Here is a 15287-nt window from a genome sequence, read left to right on the forward strand (position 1 = left end):
GATCTGGCAAGAGGAAATGGCCTCAGGTTGTGCTAAGAGAGGTTTAGATTGGGCATCGGGAAAGATTTCTTCCCTGAAAGGGTTGCAAGCATCGGAACAGGTTGCCCAGGACAGTGGAATCACCATCCCTGGAGGTGTTTAAAAGTTGTGTGCATGTGATACTTGGGAAGTGGTTCACTGGTGGTCCTAGCACTGCTGGGTTAAGAGTTGGAGTTGATGATCTTAACAGTCTTTTCCAGCCTGAATAATTCTGTGGTTCTGTGATTTTGTTTTGTAGATCTGCTGACCAAGAAGAGGCTTCTGTTCTCCCCCTTCTTGATGCAGGCTTTGATAGGGTATGTTTAAATTGCCTATGTAATATAGAGAACATAGTAACTTCCTAAATTACAGACACTTCTGCTTCCTCAAATTGAAAACGACACAATCTTCTTCTGTCAGAAATTTATCGTTCAGAAAACAGTGGCAGTCGATTTAGTTTTCTTTTCAAGAAAGAAAAGAAATTCCAGAAGCACATGAAAGGAAAGGCTCTGTGATCTAGCTAGTCCTTTCAGAAGAGCAGCTGTACTGAGATTACCTTCCTGTGGTCTGGCTGGGTAGTGGGTGGGTTTTGTTTATGACAGCACTAAAAGCAAGGGTGGGACACTCTGATTGACGTATCCCAGCGTGCTGACTTGTCACCCAGACCTCTCTGTGTGTCTGAGGTTGCTGGGATTTCTCGTCTAAAGGGACCACAAACCTGGTCCAGCTCGTGATACAAAGAATTTTTTTTCCTTGTTGTGTCTGCTATGTTGGTTTGCACCAGTTCTCCTCAGTACAGACAGACACTCCTGCACAAGCAGCAGAAGGGAAGATAACTGCTCATACTGTTTCTCAAAGGGCTTTGTGGGAGACAGCAGAAAGGCGGGAGTTCTCATCTCTGAAAATCTGTGTTGCTCACCCTCTCCCAGTCTTTGTGTGAGTAGCTTTGTAGGGATATTAATGTTATGTGACTCCAAAATAAGCCAGCTGCATTTTTTAAGTTAGCCATTCATAAGGAAGGATGTGTACTTAAGCAATAGAGCCACATCTGGAGTTAGTATTTTCTTAAATGTACATATACTTAGGAAAATAACCTGTAGTAAGGTAAATCAGGGAAGAGATGGAATTAACGCAGGCAAAATCTCATTCTCCTATGCTCATACTGAGTCCGCTGTCTGAGCTAACTCACATTCAGCCCAAGTTTGTTTATACAGCAGAACATGAACCAGAATTACCATTTTCACGTCATCTCCCCAAAAAATAGGTATAAGGTCTTCCCTCTACTGCAAGGATATTGTGGGGCCAAAGCATTTCTAAAGAACTTTGGTGCTCTGAAAATTAGAAATGTGAGTCTAAGAGAAAGGTTAGTCCAAGAATGCCAGGGCTTTATTAGTGTAGTTTCACTCTCTCTCTCTCCCTCTCTCTCTCTCTCTCTCTCTCTCTGGCTTTAATATTTTTTCAAAGAAAAGTTTATTACTTCTCAGGTCTAGAGTTTCATTTGAACACAATGCCAGGGCAATGTGTTTTGTGAGCCAGATTAAAACTGTAGTTTTAATCTAGCTCACTGTGTAGTACTGGGTAAAGTCAGAGGAGACTGTGGCTGTGAGACGTGGCTCAGTGGTACTCTCTGCCTTGGAAAGAAAAATCTTTTTTGCACCTGACAGCTGTGCTAACTACTCTCTCTTGCAGTCCCAAATTTATCAGAGAGCTTGCATAATGTAATAATTCTCTATTGGAATTATTTTCAAGACTTTAAAACACATCTGATGTCAAAGTTTCTATTTTTGCTGTGGGGTGGACATAGGAATTATTTTTGCTTGGATGGGGATCAGTAGGGACTAAATCCCTTACCACACAAAGATTTAAAAATACCCCTCCTCAAACAGAGAGGTAGTATTTGTGGGGAGTCTCTTCCTCAGCAGCAAAAATGAAATGAAGTTTTGGAAAATGGCACCTGTTTAAATCATAAGTTTTCCTTTATGCTGAGTTATTTTTCGTTTTTCTTCCTTCTTCTCAAAAAAGTCTATTTTATTGCATCTGATTTTCCCTCTATATCATTAACAGCTTTTGTGTTTGTATATTAATGCTGTTGCTAATCCAGTACATTAATTATGCTGATTTTTTTTTTTCCGTCTCAGCCTCATAAATCTAATAGTGGTGGCCTACTTAGAATGGGCTCATTTGAATGCGTGATTTAGCTTCCTGACTGATTTTTAGCTATGATTTAAATCAGCAAACAGGAGACCTTAATGTTTCCAGTTACTGAATTACAACCTTGTCTTCTATTTTGAACTTCTTTTCCTAAACAAATGTTGATTCTCATTGACCAGATACTATTAAAACTTTCTGGATTGGAATAAAAGAAATCTTAAATATTAAAATTAATTCTTACTGCTAAGCAAAAAGAAGGATGCATTCCTGCTAGTTTATAACTCTCATGGCTTGTACTAAGTTCTGTATAGAACAGTGGAATCCCATTATAATGAAATAAAAAGTAATTTAAGAGTATGTGTTACTTAAATCAAAATGTACTGCATAAATATGAAACTTTTTTAAAATAAAGTGTTTTGTCTGCCTTCTAATATCTAAGAGTTCAGAAATCTTCTTTCTCTTGTGTCACATTAGAAGCAGGTTAGAAAAAGAAATGTTTCTTGCTATTTTCATGTCCCAGTTGATTTCTCTGTTTTGAGTCAGCATAAGTGAATGACCAGCATCAGCACTATGAACTTAGAAAAAGTGATTTTGTACATCTGCAGAAGACTGTACAAGAGTGGTGAGCATGGTTAGCACTTTGATGAGCTGCAGTTCTTGATTCTCAGCAAAAGATCTGTGCCAACAGTTTTGTCAGTGAACAGCAGTGCTTAAAATTTCTTTGTAAAAGACACTACTATAAAATTCAGTCTATGAAGAGCCTTAGTATATTCTAGTAAATCTATTTCGTAAAATAGGTTGCCATCATGGATATCATAAATTTATCATGGATAAATTTTATATTACTGATAGATTTGTTCTTACTGTTTTAAATTTATCACAAATGTATTTGAATATGTGGAAGAGCACCCTAAAACTGAAAATCTAAGTCTACAGTGCTATAGAAGAGATGTTTGTTTGCAGGCAATTTGATATGCAAAAACAACATTATTTGCACCTTTGCTTCTGCCAGCTTGATGCTGTACCTCTTGTTTTCCCATGCATTCTGTCGTGTGTGAAGTGTAAGTTATAGAAGTACTTTAAAATCTCAACATTAAAGAGTGGAACAGACCCATGCCAACAGTTGCTTTTGATTTTACTTCTTTTACGTTTTGCTCACAACTTGGAGTTAAACCACTCGTCTCCAAATCAGAGTTTTTCGTACAGGACAGAAGCACAGAGTTCTTGAAAGCTGGACTGTGCATGAAGCTTCCTGTGAGAGCCAGTGACAACACAGGGCATTTCCTATGATAACTAAAGTCAGTGCACATGATTGATCAATAAACCTTAACTGAACTCAGAGAATCTACTTCTCTGATAGCAATATAAAATTTCTGATTTCAGCAGAAGCAAGCACAGGACCTTTCGGACCTAAGAGAGAGAGAACATTCTCTCCCGTCTGGAGTAAAAGGCTTTTTTCACTGTAGTCATATATATTTTGTTTTTGGTTTTGTGGGGTTTTTTTCCCCAGCATGTTATGTTTTATGTCTCTAAGGTTTTCCATTTCCATTCTGAATTAAGAATTGATGTTCAAAATAAAACACCAAGGCAATGCTGGTTTTGTGTGAGACTGTTTTTGGGGGGTTTTAGAGTATCTGACGGGTTCCTAAAACCAAATGGGAAAATCCAGTAAAGGATTTAGCATATTTTTATACTCGCTTAGTATTTAGATATTTGTGTTGCCTTAAAAACTGGAAATTCATTCCTGAGGAAAAGATTATTATTCACAACACAAAAGGTACGACAAAAGCTTATTTCTACCAGAAAAGAAAGTATGGTTGAGGTTGGAAGGAACCTCTAGAGGTCGTCTTGCCCAACCTCCCTGCTCAGGTAGAGCCCCCTAAATCAAGTTGTCCACGACCATGCCACACAGCTTTTGAACCTCTCCAAGGAGGGGAGATTCTGCAGCCTCTCTGGGCAGCCTGTGCCCAGGTCACCCTGTGCCCAGGTCACCCTCACAGTAAATAAAAGTGTGATGTTCAGGCTCCCTGGAATTCCTTTGCTTCTGTTTGTGCCCTGGTCCTGTTGCTGGGCACCACTGGAAAGAAGCTGGCTCTGTCTTCTCACAGTCTCCTTTCAGATATCAATATACCTTGATATGTTCTCCACCTCAGTGCTCTCCTTTTCAGGCTGAAAAGTCGCAGCTCTCTTGGGCTGTCTCACAGCAGAGGTGCTTAATCTCCCCTGTGGGGCCTTTGCTGGCCTCACGCCAGCTCTCTGTAAAAAGTTAAAGTTTTAGATGCAGAAACTTAAATAACAGTTCAAAACTACTCCAGCCTATTTTCATGCACTCTTGATTTGTCTTCCAGCAATTCATGGAGAACAGCAGCGTAACTGCTTGTTACAATGAACTGGTTCAAATAGAACACGGGGAAGTGCGGTCTCAGTTCAAATTACGGTATGTAGAAGTGTGAGAAACTTCATCCAACTTCAGCCAACATCAACCTCTTGCTCTAAATAATTGTATCATGTTACTTTCTGCCTCTTCCCAGCTACGCATAGGTGTGCCTTGCATCTGTATGTTAACTTATATACTATATTTTATATTTTCTCCCTCTGTTGTTTTGTAAAGGACGAACTCAGTGCTTTAGTAACTGGTACCCTGAGAAATCTTGGTCAGTGTAGGTGTGGGCTGCAAATTTACGTGATGATAAAAACTTTACTAAGTCATTCTTGATCTCGTATGTCTGAGCTTACATACTCAAAGGCTTGAACTGAATGCAATCTTGATTCAGCTCTGAGTTTTTATTTTCTTGCTTGGCCAAGACTTGGCAGGCCAGGAGCACAGTTTTATATGTTAGTGAGAAGTTAAATGATGTTCACTCCTGCGTGCACTTTTTCTTTAATGTGATTAATTCTGTATTTAATACAGGTGCCTTTGCATGTGTGTAGATATTTTTGCCATGCAGCCATATGAAAAGATAGGAAAGAAATGCAGAGAAAGTGCTGTTCTCTCTGTGGCATAAATCCAGTTCCATCTACAGAAAACACTAACACTTTTCTACATGTTTCAGTGTCTCTGTTTAAGAAGCTGATTTTTTTCTAAGGTTTTCTTTGCAAACTGATACCAAAGTGACTTCACATTTTGAGTGATGGCATATTCATGCATACAAACTGCAATTATAATAAAATTTCAGGGAAAAAAACCTGAGTTTTCATTTATACAATTTTAATAGTTGTTTTCCAAAACTCAGCAGGAATGTCTTCCTGTCACCTCTGTCTTTTTTAATGGTAGATGCCATTAAAAACTAATCAGAACTGATACTGGTTATGACATTTAGGTATAATTTTTTTTCATTTGTGTGGTTTAATTAAGTGGAGGAATGAGTGCTGCCATGCACGTCTGTGCTGCTTGTTGCTGATCTGCAGGTCTTCTACACAGCCTTGTAAAAGTGAAAGGGAAGAGAATGCAGGAAGTTAGTTGATAGAATTAAACTCAGGATATGTCACATGTTCAGACACAAGAGAAGTGTGATGAAAAAGTAGCAGCAGCCCCAGAGAGCGGTGGGTGAGATCATGCCAGTGGTCAGAAGTGGCTTTCCATTCCTAGCATGGACTCCAGTTTTCACATAGGCGGTTCTGGTTTGAAACTTGGTTGGACATCTGTGTGCTGAATTAATCTGTGCACTAACTAAAGGGGATTATGGGCCATTTAAACTTGTAATTTTGCTGGCTTGCTTGGCAGATCAAATGAAAATCCTAAGGCTTGAATAGTGCAAACATATCTGTGTTTTCTTACAGAAAGTCTATGTAAGTCTATGTAATTATGATACCAGACAGGTATCATTGTGACAAATTAGTTCCTTCACACAGCACAAAATCACACTTGGGAACCAGCTTGGATTGCTAGAAAATCACACATAAAATTACACTCTGAGCTCCTTTTATTATATGAGCAGAAACACTTCTGTCATCTTCTGTACTTTTTTCCTACCAATCTTCATCCACATGGCTGCATGTCTATGTTTCTGTGTATGTCTCTTTGGGTATTATATTTTGTTTTGAGTTACTTCCACAATAAGCAGAAGTATCAATGTCCTGTATTTCTTAATTTTCTAGTCAGTGGTACTAATTCAAATCCTACTCTGCAGCCTGGAAACAAGACGTTCCTTTTAGGTAGTAACTGTGTACGAGAGTGTTTATGCATGGTGAGTTTTTGCTCCCTGCAATGAGAGTTATATAGAAGATCATTAGTTTGCCTCTAGACAAAATCAAAGACGAGGTACTGACATCTATCAAAGCAATTATGCCTGAGTTGTTCCTTCTAGTATTCACTCTTCCAGTCCATGGCAGGGTCTTCGAACTACATGACCTTCATATTCCTTCCAACCCAAATCATCCTAGTATTCTATGAGATGCACATTTTTCCCTAATATTAGAAGCCTATATTAAGGTTAAGGCCATCCTGTGTAAATCATAATTTAAGCAATTCAAATTCTGTAGCAAGAAGGTAAGACTTTTGCTTTCCTGCATTAGTTCAAGGATAGCCCTGAAAAAAAATGGGTAACAAAGATAATCTGGGTCCTGAAAGATCGTGATGTATGGAAATCAAGTCACTGATTACTTGGTAGAAGGAAAATCGATATTTTTTGGACTTTGAGGTGGCTCGCATTGTTTCCTTTAACTGTGTTGTATTACAGTTTCTTTGATAGTGCCAATCTAGTTGCTGTATTGAAAACTTTGTATATATCTGCTGTCATGATTTTTTGTGTTCCCAGTCTTTAATGATCACAAAACTTTCTGCTGTAATAGTAATGTGTTATTTTCACTGCTAATTGTTAGTTCCTGCTGTTCAGAGCATGTGTGTAGATACAAGCATACTAATAAGGTGCCGCAGTACTTTCGAGCACTGTTACAATGTAATCTGCAGTAAAAGCACGTTAACAACAGGGATGTCTGAGGCTGGATGTTCTGAAAAAGTCATAATAAAGATAGTGACACGGTCTAGTCAAAACAACTGCTACTTTGTGGTTCAGCTATCAATAAGTACAATTTAATCACGTATTTATAGTGAACAAAATGTTCTAACAATAAAACTAATGTGCTAATCATTTGCTACTTTCAGAGCTTGTAATGCAGTGTTTACAGCATTAGACCATTGTCAGGAAGCTGTAGAAATAACTAGTGAAGATCACGTCATTCAGGTAGGAGGGAAAATGTTAACTATTTTATAGAATCTGGAAAGGGGAACCCCAAAGAGATCTTGGCTCAGTAGTGTCTGTTCTATGTCAGTATTGTAGTTTTGTAGCCCATTAGAAAGCCTTGTGCAATGAATTGCTTCATTTCTGGTTGCTGCACATTGATGCCTGCTGAATTTTTGAGACTTTTCCTTCTGTAACTTCATTTAGATTATAGTTTTCAATAATGTTTCTGGTAAAACCTGCATTAGTTCTGTTTCTGTGCCTTCTAATAGATTACATATTGCCTTCTCTGTTCAGCCTCTTACTTGAATAAAATGTTTTACCATGACATAGTATTTTTATATAAGAAACACTGAATTGCAGGGGTGTGTGGTTTAAATAAGTTCTTTTTGATATTGTCCTAATGTACCTTTGTTTTGGCAGTATGTTAATCCAGCCTTTGAACGGATGATGGGGTACTGCAAGGGAGAACTTATTGGCAAGGAGCTCACTGAGCTACCTAAAAGTGATAAAAACTCTGCAGATCTTTTGGACAACATAAACACATTTATTAAAAAAGGAAAGGTAAGAAAATAAACCAAACTCATGTGGAATTGCTATAGAGTTTTATTTTGATTTGGTTTTTATTGCTGTAAGTTTAAGAACACAAGATGTGCTCTTCATGAGTACACATATAAGACTAGTATTCTGTTTCTCAGATATCTAAGCACAACAGCCCAGGCCACAGACAAGCAACTACAGATTTCATTAGCTTGCTTTTAGGTTCTGACTGAACTCCTGCTGATTTGCTGGGCTAAGATCAGTATCAGAATGTTTTCTGTGTTTCTGTTTTGCTTAGGGCCCATGGAGCTTTAGTTGGAATGTAAGTTTGTCCCTCAGTCAGTCTCTCACATGCCTGAATCACCCAACCAAAATGTGTAACTTCCGTCAAAGAGCAGAGCCTTCACTGACTGCATACTTAAAGCACCAAAATGTACTGGCGCCCAGTGGGGTGCCAATTGCTTTCCTAATAACTAGGTTAGTTAGAATATCTGCAAGTGCACTGTGAACTCCTGTCCTTGCGGTGATGGGCCTGCTAATAGTTTCCCCTAATACATGCAACAGTCTCTTATCCCATCTCCCCTGGGCTGCAGAAGTACCTGTCACTCCTCCCTGTCTCATCTTCTGCTTCAAGACCTTTGGGGAGTTCTTGAACCTTTGAGTCACATCCAGCAATGATCTGAGCTTTGTGAGTCACTGTCTGGAGTTGCTTGCAGGTTCACCTTGGTTCATTAGCAATACCTGCAGGCCACTCCTGCTGTGCTCCTCCTCATTTATATGGGCTGCCCAGCAGCTAGCACTGTCTGCTCAAAGGTATCTTCTACCCACTTTCCAACTTAATCCTACCCTGCTGCCAGGGAGTCCCCTCCCTAAGATCTTTCCCCTTTGAGGTTAGTTGAAGGACATCTTTAGATTAAGGACTTCTGAAATTTAGCATATATATTGCATGACAACTGACGACTTCAAAGCCGAATGGTGTTTGGCACAGGGCGCATTTCTGCTGGTGCCTAGGGGTATCCTCTGGACGTGCTGCACCCACTGCTCCTTATGATGGCACCTAGCAAAGATGTTTGTTACCTCTTTAAACAGGTAATACCTAAAGTTCCTTGTAAAAAATACCTTCGCCCAAGAGGAACATAATTATACTGTCCTTATGTTAGCTAAAGGTGCTGCTCTCCATTGGGTGAATAGTTGCTGCTCACTCTTCTCTTTGTGTTATACTTAAGAGTACGTTAGTTTTATACAATTTTTAAAAAGACAACCATGAAATAAAAATAATCATTTAGTACGCAAGGACAATGCCATAACAATCAAATATTTGACTGCAAGCTATGCTCAGATACTGTCTCTGTTTTGTGTGTTTCTTTAGGAATGGCAAGGAGTTTACTACGCAAGAAGAAAATCAGGAGACAGTATCCAGCAGCATGTGAAGATAACACCTGTGGTTGGTCAAGGAGGGTAACTAACTTGTCCGGAACATAATTGTTTTCTGGGGTTTAGGGCCTTCTCTCTGCTTTCTGCATCTCTAAGTTTGACATGAACCTCCATGTATTTAGCAAGTGGGCAATCCCCGTGTTTGTGTGTGTGCTTGTACATGTTCCCACCTTCGCAGTTTTGAAAGGACACGTTGCCAAATTCAGCTTCCAGGTGTGCAGGACAAATCCCGGACCAACAGAAGGATCAGGTGTCCTGGGACAAAACCTTCAATTTTACGCTGAAAGTGTGCTTGTCACTCACTTGTCCTGGTGTTGGGCTTGGTATCTGTTTTCCTGAGGGCTTGGAGACTTCTCCTTTAGAAAATAATGATCACTTCACTTCTCTCTTTACAATTTGATATGGTAACAAATTATTTCTGTTGCTAGGAAAATAAGACACTTTGTGTCCCTTAAAAGGCTGCATTGTACCAATGAAAACAACAAACAGGTATCGTATTTCTTTCATGTGATAATTTTCATAGCTTTTAGTGAACTGATATTCAGTGGCTTATAATTTTTTCCAAGAAGATGTGATCTATATTGTCAGTGAGTTTCTCACTGATTGTTGGAGAAAGCAAGAAAACTTCAACATTTGCATGCATTAGTCTCTGTTTGTAGGACTCCTGAGTAGAGGAAGACCATCTTTCATTTTCTGGAGCATGGATATGACAGTTGAGTCCATGACACTGTGGAGCAACACAGACCACAGTTCAAATGGAGTTCAGTTTTTTGTAGAGCTGTTCTTCCCAGTCTGATCTGGTTTACTTATGCCAACTAATGACCGATGTTCAATGTCCCAAGGTTTGACAATGTGTGGTACTTAGATGAAGTGTAGTCTTCCTGCTGGCTCTGAGACTTTACACACCTGCCAGAGCAGGTGCTGTGGAAGGGTGCAGCTTGAGCCATGGCCCACGTAAACCAGCAGTAATGCCAGAGCTGGGTCTCTGCAGTCCAGACACAAATCCACACCACCCGCTCCTGCAACAAACCTGCTGGTGTGGGGAGCTGTTTGCTGCCATCTTCTCCTGGTTTCCTCCCCTTGACAAACCCTGAGGCAAATGATCGTATCACATACTTTGCCCCCAAAATAACCTAGTAAGTGCCCTGCAGAGTAAAGAAGTCTACTTTTGTGACCAAAGGAGTGAAGCCTGTGTTTGGCCTGTAGTCTCTAGGGGTGAGACAGAAAGTGGGAGGCATAGGAAGTGGCTGGAAACATTTTAGACCAAGCATGTGCTCCAAAAATAGGAAATATTTCCATGTTGTTTAGGGGAGGGATTATGTATCATGTTTTATTTAGAATTTTGTGTGCTTTTTTCTGTGATGAAGGTAAAGGCACTTAGGCAAGAAAAAGATTTAGAAAGTCACTAGTATGTCTAGTTGCGCCTTCTTGAGTAGAACAATACTGAATATCAACACATTATTGAAAAGCCACTACTGCTAAAAGAATTTCACACATGGTAATATTTGACTGTTGAAACCATCCTCTCTGCACAAGTTTTTTTGGAGGTAGGTAGTCAACAAATCAGTGATAACTCTGCATAATTCGTGGAAGAACTTTGCATGTCTATCACTGAAAAATAAGACCCATAGTATTTTAAACAGACTTATCTTTGAACTAAAAGATTTATTGTAGTATGAGCAGCAGAGTATCATTTCCAGTTGCAGGAAGTTTTAAAATGCTCAGGCTAGAGTGCAACAGAGCTTTATAATAAAAAACGGTAATAAAGTTACATGTAATTTTTTTAATTCATTGTTTAATCCTCATAACTGTTGTTTCTTTATAGCTGCTTTGATGTTGATTTGAAAGTAAGACATAATCTGATGACTTTTTCTATATTATATACACAGCTGAAAGACTGGTACAGGGAGGTGTTCATATGGTATTCTCAATGCAAGATACTAAATATTACAAATTTGTACCCATATGTAAAACACAGCAGTAGGAATATAAGAAAAAATTCCTTTTCTTTCTTTCTTCTTTGGCCTGTAGATTGGACTGCTTAAACCAGTAAGAACCACAGAATCATAGATTGATTTGGCTGGAAAGCATCTTAAAGATCACCTAGTTCCAAGCCCCTTGTTACAGGCAGGATGACCTTCCACTAGACCAGGTTGTTCAAAGCTCCACCCAACTTGGCCTTGAATTTCCAGGGACAGGGCATCCACAACTCCTCTGGGGAACCTGTTAGAGTGTCTCACCACCCTCACCATAAAGAATTTCTTCCTGATAGCAGATTAAACCTACCCTCTTTCAGTTTAAAACCATTCCCCCTTGTCCTATCACTACACACCCTTGTAAAATTTCCTCTCATTTTCTTGTAGGCCCCTTTAGTAATAGGAAGGTTACTAAAAGACTTCCCATAGTCTTTCCTTCTGCAAACTGAAAAACCCCAACTCTCATCCTTTTCACACAAGAGAGGTGCTCCAGCTCTCTGGTCAGTTCTGTGGCCCTTCTCTGGATCTGCTCCAGCAGGTTCATGTCTTATGCTGGAGGCTCCTCCTGCGTGTTGTAGCCCCTCAGGCAGTTGTGACACCACAAAGCTTGGTGTCATCAGCCAACCTGCTGATGGTGCACCTGACCCCACTGTCTGTGTCCCTGACAAAGATGTTAGGCAGTGCTGGCCTCAGTGCAGCCCCCCGAGGAGCACCACTTGTCACTCCTCTGCACCCTGACTCCCGGCCATTGGCCACAACTCCTTGAGCAGGCCCAGTCAGGCAATTCCTTATCCACGGAGTGGTCCGCCTGTCAAATCCAGGTCTCTCCACTGCAGAGCCAAGGATGTGCATGGAAGCATCAAATGCTTTGCACAGGTCCAGTTAGATGACATTCCCTTATCCACTCATTGTAGGAGGCCACCAAATATGTCAGAAATTATTTGTCCTTGGTAGAAGCTGTGCTTGTTGTTACCAATTGTCTCCTTATTTTCCATGTGCCTTGGCATAGATTTCAGGAGAATCTGTTCCATGAACTGCAGGGCACAAAGATGAGACTGACCAGTCATTCCCTAGGTTTTTCTTTTTCTTTTTTTAAATCTTTCGGAATGACCGTTAAGTTCCCCATGTCCAATCACTGGAAACTTCACTGGACTGCCATGACTTCTCAAATCTATAGATAGTGGCTTAGCCACTTCTTCCACCAATTCCTTCAGGACTCACAAATGTCAATCAGGTCCTGTGATCTTGGGCACCTTCAAGTTCCTTGGTGTTCCCAAATCTGATCTTCTACACTGGGTGGTCTTCATTTTCCCAGTCCCTGCCTTTACCTCCTGTATGTGGCTGGAGCACTTGCCAGTGAAGACCGAGGCAAAAAAGTTGGAGAGTACCTCAGCCTTCCATGTCCCAGGTAACCACATCTCCTGTTTCCTTCCAGAGAGGGACCACATTTTCCCTAATCTTTTTTTTTTTAATTCACCAAGGTACCTATAGAAGGCTTTCTTGTTGCCCTTTATGTCCCTGGCCAGATTTGGTTCTATCAGGCTTTAGCTTTCCTAACATGATCACTGGCTCTTCAGACATTCTCTCTATTACTCCCAGGCCACCAGTCCTTGCTTACACTCCGCAGGCTTCCTTCTTTTGTTCAAATTTCTCTACAAGTTCTTTATTCACCTCCACAGGCCTCCTGGCATTTCTTCCAGACTTCCTCTTTGTTGTGAAGCATCACTCCTGAACCTGGAAGAGGTGATCCTTGAATATTAACCAGATATCTTGGGCCCCTCTTCCCTCCAGGGCTTTATTCCATGGCACTCTACCAAGCAGGTTCCTGAAGGCTGCTCTCCCGAGGTCCATGGTAGCGAGTTTACTGTGTGCCCTCATCAATGCTCTGAGGACCTTGTACTCCTCCATTTCATGACTGCTGCAGCCCAGGCTGCCCTTGAACTTCACATGCCCCATAAACCTCTCCTTGTTAGTGAAAAAAAGGGAAGTTAAGAAACAAATCTTATTTAAGGACCTGTGTCCATGGCAACATTCTTATTTTCCTGTACTGCTGAAAAGTACAACCCATTCCTGTCTTTTTAGTATTGGTTCATGAGAAGCATCTGGTTAAGTTAAGCTATTGACCTGGGGAGATTTACACATTTGGTGATCCCGGGGAATATGGCTTTCAAAAGGTTCTCCACAGATACAGATATGCCACAAAGACTCTAAGAACTTAAAGACTGTAGCCTAACAGAAAGTATGGTCTGTGGAGATTTAAGGTCCCCTTAAGGAAAAAAACCAGGTGTATCTGACAGAACTATGTAATTGTTCTGTTTCACTTCTGTCACAGAAATATCTCATGCCTGTAGGAGATCCTGGACAATGCAGTTTTCCTAATATCCATGTCCTAATACTTGGAGCAGTAGAACATTCCCTTGCACTAAAAAAATTAGGTTCCTTTTCAAGCCACAGATCAATCTTTATGGAAGGATAAAAGGAAATAAAATTAGATATTTACTTAAGTTACAGAGCAGTAAAAGCTATCATAAGTCAAATTTTGATGCAAATGTCTAATGTTTCATCACATTATGCATCAACATAATTTTAAACAGCTTGATCTCAGTATATATGTTGATTTCAAAACACTCTTACATCATTAGACACCATTTCACCTTAAAAAATGTATATGTGTTTTTTGTCAGTACCAACAGCCTCTGCAAGGGGTATCAGAGACCGCTGGAATCTTCATGTATTTCCATGCCAGATTTATCATATAGAAAAACCTAGCATGTCAAATTTATGCATGGAAAAAAATATCTAAAATAGCATTAAGCATTCTTACAGTGAAGATTTATGAATGGGGATTGACTTTCATGTGACTATTCCCATGTGCTGAGCCTAGGTAATTATTAATACTGCCATTGTCAATTTGAAACCTGGCACGATAGAGTCCAGTGTTTTCACATTCATAAATTTACAAGAGAGGTGTTGTTTCTTTCAAGAACATATTGACCCAAGATTAACTGTGTAACTGCCCTCATAACTTACCTTACATGGCTCTTTCAGGACATGCCTGCAGAAGGGGAAGAGAAGTACTCAGAACAGAAATGTGGTTTATTTTTTTAGTACAGCACTTGGAGGACTGTGCCTATGTTTCTGCCAGTTGTGCAGTAGACAGAGATATATCCAATGGCTTTGAGAGAAGCTCCAGGATGAGGCCAGAACAAGCAGCTCTGATGCCTTGTGTCACTGTACTGTATTTGATGAGATTTCCTTAACCTTACGCTGTTTGGATGAGATGATTTCTCTGACAGTTTCTACATGGTTACAAGAGAGGTGTTCAAGCTTTTAAAATTTTTTTGGATGAAGAGTCAGTTCTTACACTCCCCTGAACAAGTCTGATATGGAGCATGAGCAAAGGGTTTCCCATTCTTGCTTTTTTAATTCATTACAAAAAGCCATCCCTGAATTTTATGGGTTTTTATTCCTGTCCATTTTCTTCTCTTTTCCTTTCACCCTCTTTATCTGCGCCCCCACCCCCCCCACACCCCCCACCCTACAGGAGAAAGGAAAAAAACAAAAGGTGTGCAAGAATGACAGAAAAGAGAATTTGTATCATCCTTTTCTTTTTTTTCCTGAATAACCCCATGAGGACCCTGCAGCATGCACTGTCACAAAGTGATACAGACACTAAGAGCACACAAGTACAAACTTGTCGTACTCTCCTTTTAACTGACAGGTTGCAAACATGGATTTCATTCTTCCATGCAATCTAGTGCTTTGCTACAGGCAGGTAATGGATTTGGTCCGAGGAACCAGTCACCATATGACAGTAATGGACTCCTAAATATTATGTGCACTGAATAATGTGTAATTACAGTGTCAAACACTGACAGTTATTCATCTGAAGTACGAGGGTATGTGTATCTTCTCTAGTGACTGCAGTATTAAAAAAAAAAACAACGCATTATTTCTAGTCTTTCTCTGTGACTCTGTTAGCTATACT

At 40.0% G+C, this 15287-nt stretch overlaps 1 protein-coding gene across 5 annotated transcripts in view; it reads left to right on the plus strand.

Moving 5' to 3' along the window:
- Nucleotides 1-15287, plus strand: part of PDE8B (phosphodiesterase 8B) — an 80619-nt gene that overhangs the window by 47765 nt on the left and 17567 nt on the right. For all 5 annotated transcript variants that reach the window (XM_040089199.2, XM_040089200.2, XM_040089196.1 and 2 more), the window contains exons 5-10: nt 278-335; nt 4518-4606; nt 7274-7352; nt 7773-7913; nt 9259-9347; nt 9752-9812. In XM_040089199.2, coding sequence (XP_039945133.1) covers nt 278-335; nt 4518-4606; nt 7274-7352; nt 7773-7913; nt 9259-9347; nt 9752-9812 — 517 coding nt within the window. The remainder of the gene's footprint in view (nt 1-277; nt 336-4517; nt 4607-7273; nt 7353-7772; nt 7914-9258; nt 9348-9751; nt 9813-15287) is intronic.

This window comes from Hirundo rustica, chromosome Z (assembly GCF_015227805.2).
Source record: "Hirundo rustica isolate bHirRus1 chromosome Z, bHirRus1.pri.v3, whole genome shotgun sequence".
Lineage (NCBI taxonomy): Eukaryota > Metazoa > Chordata > Aves > Passeriformes > Hirundinidae > Hirundo > Hirundo rustica.